This window comes from Chanos chanos, chromosome 8 (genome assembly GCF_902362185.1).
Source record: "Chanos chanos chromosome 8, fChaCha1.1, whole genome shotgun sequence".
Lineage (NCBI taxonomy): Eukaryota > Metazoa > Chordata > Actinopteri > Gonorynchiformes > Chanidae > Chanos > Chanos chanos.
The window spans coordinates 25,216,018-25,223,589 of NC_044502.1; the positions used below are offsets into that span (position 1 = coordinate 25,216,018).

The following is a 7,572-nucleotide window of genomic DNA, read 5'->3' on the forward strand; positions in this document are numbered from 1 at the left end:
TCTCCTTACCGGTTCTTTGATAGTTTCTTGGTCTGCCTTTTGTTTCCCTCATGAGATATGGTAATGGATATATATTGGATACTTGAGTGTGGTTGCCATGCGTGGGTAGGAGTGCTGCTTCTAAAGGTACAACAAAGGATTATACAGTGTGTAAATGTAAACTGTAACCATAACAGGTGCTGGGGTGATGTGTCATGTTTTTTTGCACAGTATCATTTTGTGCAGGCTATATAATTTCATATCATCCCTTTTACAATCGTTTCTGCAAAGAACACGATTTCTGTTGGAACAAATGGCCCCTCTCCTGGCATTCACTTTACACAAGTTTGGTTTTAAAGCCAAAAGGCCCATCTATGGATCTGCCCCTATATTAGATGCTGACTAAATCACTATGGAGACCAATGTGTGAAAGCTTCCAATACCCTTCAGTATCCACCTTATCAAACTTGCATTAAATTTCAGTATTACAGTAATCTGAGATAAACTATTTGACAGTCACCATTTGAGTTGCTGCATCGTTATTTTAACCAGGTGTTGAAAGAAAGCAAGTGACTAAACACTTTATCCATCTGCATATAAGAGAGTATTAGCCCCACTAAAATAATGTTCTTTTTAAAACCTTGGGTTGCCATATGTACCAGCATGGATAAAGAGCACAGTGATCGGAGAGTTGACACTAATTTAAAACACTGTTTTAGAAATTGTAATCAAAAAAAAGAAAAAATTATAATTTACAAAAATACTCATGAAATGATCTTTTAATGAGCTTTTACTTTTAAAATATTTTTTACCCATTTTATTGCCTTTTGAAAACATGATAAATGCTTTACATTTACATACTTTTTAATCAACATTATGCCATGTTTTACTAATTTTGTTGCACTCTAGCTTTACAGTGGGCTGGTGAGTAGGAATGTATAGTGGGAGACCAAGATCAACTTCACATGATTCCTGAACAGAAATTAATATTCTCCATATCCTGGATGGGTTTACATTTTGGAAGATCCAAGGGAATCCTTCAATTACACTGTGTTCACAATTTTCAAACATGGCTAAAAATGTCAACTCTATGTCTTTACACCAACACTAGAGGTCACTGTTTGATTAATAGTTCCACTTTTTCTGAGTCCGAGAGGGTCAAACAAATAATTGGGGGCCAAGCAGCAAAGCAGCTTAGGCACCCATTATGTTTCTACCTCTTCTCCATCTTCTTCTTCTTCTTCTGGCTAGGGTGTCTATGGCAACCCCTAGAACCGTATGGTAAAAAGCCGTGATATTTGGCACACTGATTGGGTTCACTCCCCTGATTCTTCTCACCAGGCAGCATGTCTGCGTCTCACGCACTCTAGTACCGCCAATGGGTGAAAATTGGAACTTTGGAACCGTATGCCCGATTTTCAAAAATTAGGTACCACTGGATTCCTTGAATCAAGCCGAGTTCATAGCACGCTAAGTTCAATGCATGTCAATTTCTGCCATATTGGATTTTCCACCATATTGGATTTTATGAAGAAGTTTAGAGATTTTTCACTGGCCACAAATTTTGTCCAATCTTCCCCAGAACTGGCACAGATGATCTTCAGACCAAGCCCCACAAAAGCTATTAGATGGATTTTTAATTTTTGAAACCGAATCGAAATCGTGGGTGAAGCCGGCAAACAGCAAGTCAGATCATATCTCAGCAACTCTCTGATGCATTGACACCAAACCTGGTACATGGACTCGGGGAGCCTTCCCCAGGTTATGCAAAAAAAAAAGAAAGAAAAAAAAGTGTCGTTTGAGCACTGGGGGGCACTGCAATAAGTAAAAACGTATTTTTTCCTATTAACTTTTGACGTGTTTGCCTTAAAAAGGCAATTGTGTGTGGTCTTGTGGTGAAATCCCAAGACAGAGACAAAAGTGTTTGTCCGTTACAGTCAATTGAAATTGGAGACAAAGCCACCAAACAGGAAGTGAGGTCATAACTCTGTGATGGTTTGATGTATCAAAACCAGGTACATGGACTCGGGACCCCATTCTGAGGAAGCACAAAAATTCTGCATCATTTCACCACTTTGGGGCGCTGCAATAAGCAAAAATGTGTTTTGTCTAATAACTGGTGATGTGTTTGCTTTAAATAACTGATTTATGTGTCTGGTAAGACTGTGGGAGGTCCCAAGGCCGAGATATGACCATTCTTTACCAAACTTGGCACAGATGATCTTCAGACCAAGCCTCACAAGTTGTTAGATGGATTTTTGATTTTCGAAACCGTTTGTCCGTCACTACCAATTGAAATCGGCAGCGAAGCCACCAAACAGGAAGTGAGGGCATATCTCAGCAATGCTTAGATGTATTGACACCAAACTTGCTGTATGGACTTGGGATGCCTTCCTGGGGATATGTAAAAAATTTGTGTCATTTGGCCATTGGCGGGGGGGGGGCAGCTGCAATAAGCAAAAACAACTTGCCATGGCTACTCTGCTGGACTGCTTGGCCCCTCTCATCGCTGCTTGCAGCTATATTTCACTGTTATTTTTATTGTATCCAAATTCACAACTTTTATTACTATTAGGATCAGTCCATTTTACATTCTCATCTCTTTTGTGACAGTTATTCAGCTTAGGTCTGAAGTGAAACATGGACCTGAATTTCATTCAGTTGCTTTTACCAGTTCCAAGTTTATCAGACACTTATGCACAGGGACACTTCTGCAAAAATATATTGATCAAGTTCCTGTGAAACCTCTTTGTCTCTTTTCTTCTGTTTTAATGCTAATGGACTTAATGTCTTTTAAGAAGTTATGTGTCAGATTTCAGTGAGTTATGACAGTCTTCAGAGGAAAAGGCAATGGACATCTGTTGATGCCATTACAGAACTGATTCACTTCCTTTACAGCATCTGAAAGACTAGCTCTCTAATTTCTAAACTGAAACACAAATACAATGTCTGTGCTTTTTAGCAATGTTCACAGACTTTTTCAGTAATTAGTCATATGTGCTATTGTCCTTACTGATCATACCCACTATGTGATAGCAGGAAAGTAGGCTATATTATAGCCAAAACATATCCAGGTCAATGTATGTGTGAGATGGAAGGAGGGAAATAGGTCAGGATAAGCATTTCCTATGGGGAGGAAGATAAATCACTACATCTGGGAAAGCCATTACCAAACATCTGGAAAAGTTTAAGGAACTACAAGGGAAAGTTCATCAAGAATTGCGTTGATCTTTTCCTTATACGCTTCCTTTTCATGAGTACAACTGTATCGGCCAGTGTGAATTTGACATGCAAATGCTGATTGGATTTGATATCTGTTCTCTGTGCTTGCAGAGGAACATATCTGAATGATTACGATGTTCAAGTTACAGGTCAAAGTATCTTGAGGATGGAGGGAAACAAACCAGTCAGAAAATCTTGAATCACCATGGCTGTAAGGGGAGATGAGGTTTGATGCACATCTGGTAAAGCCATGGGTAGGAGAATGTGACTATAATATATGATCTGGTAAAGCTTTGCATAAGAGAATGTGACTGTAATATATGATAGGAAGATCACTTTATACCACATAGGTGTCCATCAGTCTCTACGCACCTCTACTGTTGTTGTTTTTTTTTTCATTCACAATTCAAATTCTCATCTTCAGTAACATTCTCTTTGCTGTCTTTTCAGTTGCTCACACCCTGTGCTGTTTCCTTTAGCCAAGAGACAATATACAGCGCAGGCAGTCAGTGTTGTTCCACCTTCCTCCAGCATGAGCAGTGTGGAGCAGGGTGGAGTTTGCAGTAAAGTGATAGCAGCTGTGTGCAGACTCAGTCCTCTCAGTTGCTCTTTACTTGTGTGGGTCCAAAAATGACTGTCCTGAACTACCGCTCCGTCCTGTCGACGATACGACTGGTGCTGGTTCCGTTGGTCCTGCTTGTAGGGGTCTGTTCAGGGGGTTCAGACGTGCCCCGTGGGGTTGCCCTCCCCTTTGTCTTTGACCCCAAGGCGACGTGTGATCCACCCTGCAAGCATGCTGGGATCTGCATCCGCAACAACACTTGCTTCTGTTCGCGAGGCTATGAGGGAGAAGTCTGCCAGTATGGTAATGTACAACTGTGCTTCTTCACACACATAAGAACTGTTCATTTACATATGGAGTCAAGGTCATTTGAGAGCATATAAAGTTACACTGGGCAGTACAAATGCAGTGTGTTTATCTTTTCTACAGAATGTTTTTTTGATTCCTACATTCTATGTGTTGGCAAAAGCCAAATCAAGGTATCCGAGTAATGAATAATTGTTTATCTTGTTGTAGCCAGTTGCTATCCAAAATGCAAGAATGGGGGAGAATGTCTTCGTCCAGGAAAATGCAGGTGTCCCTCTGGATTTGGAGGAAGATACTGTCACAAAGGTAACAGTGAATTAAACTGATTACACCATGTGTTAATTGCATGAGGACTTTGGGAATGCTGGATTCTCAATAAAGAAATTTTTCTTTGAGTTTATAATATACTTGCTTGGCCAGTGGGAGAGAATGACTGTGAAAAGAGAGACAGAGAGAGACACTGAAAGATGGAGAAGAGTGTTTAGAATGTTTGTTGAAAGCAGGCTGTGGAACGCAGATGAATGTTGGGGGATGTAGTTTATGATCTGTTTATGTTTGACAGTGGTGTGTGATGGTGGGTGCTGGAATGGTGGTGATTGCATAGCTGTGAATGGAGTGGCCAAATGCATCTGTCCCTCCAGCTGGACTGGCTCCAAATGTCAAGACGGTTTGTTGATCTCCTTTTCAGGAGAACCAATAACACACACACACACGCACGCACACGCTCGTGCACACACACACACACATACACACACACACAAACACAAGCATAAACACACACATACACACACATAAAGCTACATTATAAATCTTCATTAATTAGGCACTATTGTAATATACAAGCCTTCCCCAAAGTCACTTTAGAAAAAAGAGTATTAGCAAATTGTTTATTGTTATGGCCATGTAGTACTGTGCTGTGTTTGTGCAGGTCGTAAAACGTCTTAGCTATCCTATAAAGTAGATCCATGTGGGAAAGAACCATGTGCCGTGTGGGAAACAGTGACTGCTGGGTCTGGGATGTGCTGAGAATGTGTTGTGGTTGTGTATCCCTCAGCGATCTGTCCTCAGGGCTGTAAGAACGGGGGCAGCTGTGTGGCTCCAGGCATTTGCAGCTGTCCTGAGGGTTGGCTGGGAGGTGCCTGTCACACAGGTCAGTCAGACCATGCTGAGTATCCCTAACCAATGCATAGCCCCAAACCTGGTTTACAGCATGTGTAAAATATATGGTCTGTTAGGATATTTAACGGTGATTCGTATATGCACAATACATGATGCTGTATTAATAATCTGGTAACTGTGTTACAGTGAATTTAAGCATAAATGTCATGTCCTAATGGCACACATTTAGCTCAGAGTTTAATGGCTGCAATTGTGTCTCAGATCTCAAATGCTGGTGTTCATCATTCATTAATAGCCTTAAAGTCACGAGTAAGCATTCCATTCATTCACTGGAAAGACTGGTGTGAAGCTAAAACAAAGTGGAAATTAGCATTTCCAATCAAAATGCAGTGAAGTGCTTTAATGACTTACAAAGCATAGTCATATGTGCTCCATAAATGATATTTTTATTTCTCTGCCACTCTGTGTGTGTCACGCATGGTGTATTAAGATAATGTGGAGTAATGTGACTGTTTTTGCAGCTGTCTGTATGAAGCCATGTCTGAATGGAGGGAAGTGTGTTTCCCCAGACACATGCCGCTGTCGATCTCCGTTCACTGGCCCACAGTGTGAGGAGCGAAAGAAGCTTTTCTGATGCCACCTGTGCATTACCCTAACTTACAATAATATCCATGTCAACAGAACTTCTGTTGTCTCCCTTATGGTGCTGTTCTTCCAGAAATGTATAGACGTGTTAAGAATTCCAGCTGTACTATGTCTGAATTTTGCTAGTAACTGAGATGTCTTATGATATTCTGTATGAATGTATCATATGTAAGTACCACTCATTAAAAAAAAAAAAAAAAAAGCCATTACAACCAAAACTGTTCTGACTGAAGACACACTCTCTAAGGTTTGCTTGGTCAGCGATATATAAGGCCACTGAGAGTGACTGGGGGCTGATTAAAACAGAAGTATTCACAAGAACGTGATTCAAGACAACACAAGAGTGTCTGGGACAAATAGAAGGTGTTTTCTATTTACTGGAGAGCCTCCTTGTTTTATTTTGGTGTGATATCTCTTCCACAAGCTGTTTTTCAACCATGATAGTGAGTTTTGATTTGTGTGCTTAGAATTTTCAACTAACCCTTTTTTGAAGACACATGCAAAAGTCACATGTTCCCGTCTAGATCATTATTACCCACTAGGTGGCGCCTCTACAAGTCAAATAACACACATCTCCTTTTCCTTTATGCTCTTTGTTTTTTCTGTGTGTGAGATGTTCAAGCAATAGTTGTTTAGAGTATAACACACAGTGTGCCTCACCAAAAGGTTTGCATTGTGTCGTTTTTATTTCATGGAAGTATGTGTGTATTTGCACTGAACTGTTCTGATGGAGGAAATGGATAACTGCATTAGGAGAGGTGATGTATACAAACAACTGATCTTTTCGCCCCTGGATGTTTAAATGATTTTTTTTTCTGATTTCTTAAATTCTTTTGTTTCCACGTCTGCCTTATGAGGTGGGTGTTGTGCCTGAGGGGGCATGTGGGGAGGGAAAGGTTGCGGGGTGTCAGGCAGATTTGGGAAACATAACAGTTTGTTTCCTCATGGTCCCGTGCCAGGTGGCAGAGGGCAGGCTGCAGAAGCAATTTTATTTGCTTAGCTGTGCATCACAAAGGTCTGAGTCAAAACGCATGTCTCTATATTCAATTCATTCCAAGGTATCTGTTAACACAGAAGATAGAAGAAAATGTATGTGAAACTTCAAACTGGAGAAGAGTTGCAGTTTATTGCCTTTATAAATAGCCTTGTTTTATCAAACTATTCATGAAATGTGTGAGAGAGAAGACAATTAATGCAGTGTGTCATCTAGCCATTGGCAATTTGATTCTCTGAATCATAGACAATGCATATAAAGAGTTTTTGTACTAATATAATGTAACTGATAAAGTCTCAGAGGAAGTGGGTTTAAAGTAGCATGTTATAAGACTTATATATTGTCAGAAATTCACCGGTGACAACGTCACAGTCACACAAAATCACAATTTATTACTTATCAGTTCAAACATTAGTAAAATAAACTACATGACTCTTGTGTCTGGCTCCATAACAAATAATGTCAGTTTGTTATTATGAAAGCCAGAAGAGGCACGTAAATTTCCCAAGGAATTGTTCTGAATAGTAATTTTTTTTCTTGAAGGCACGGATTCAGTCGACATTGTTTAGCAGCTTCGGACAAATGCTTATGTGCTAATAAAACATTTTTCTTCTGTGTTATGCGCGGAATTACAGAAATATAACCCCATATGTGTTCAGTGTCTCATTGTATCCCGTAACAAACTTTATTAACAATTTTCTTTCTCTTTAAATCTATTTACCCAAAATTTTGTATTACGTGGTAA

At 39.9% G+C, this 7,572-nt stretch overlaps 1 protein-coding gene across 1 annotated transcript; it reads left to right on the plus strand.

Annotated features, from left to right (window-relative positions):
* The first annotated feature begins 3,831 nt into the window (after positions 1 to 3,831).
* On the plus strand, positions 3,832 to 5,822 carry seraf (Schwann cell-specific EGF-like repeat autocrine factor). Its single transcript, XM_030783010.1, has 5 exons — positions 3,832 to 4,066; positions 4,280 to 4,375; positions 4,632 to 4,736; positions 5,124 to 5,219; positions 5,710 to 5,822. The coding sequence occupies exons 1-5, from the start codon at positions 3,832 to 3,834 to the stop codon at positions 5,820 to 5,822; spliced, it is 645 nt and encodes a 214-aa protein (XP_030638870.1).
* Positions 5,823 to 7,572: the final 1,750 nt, after the last annotated feature.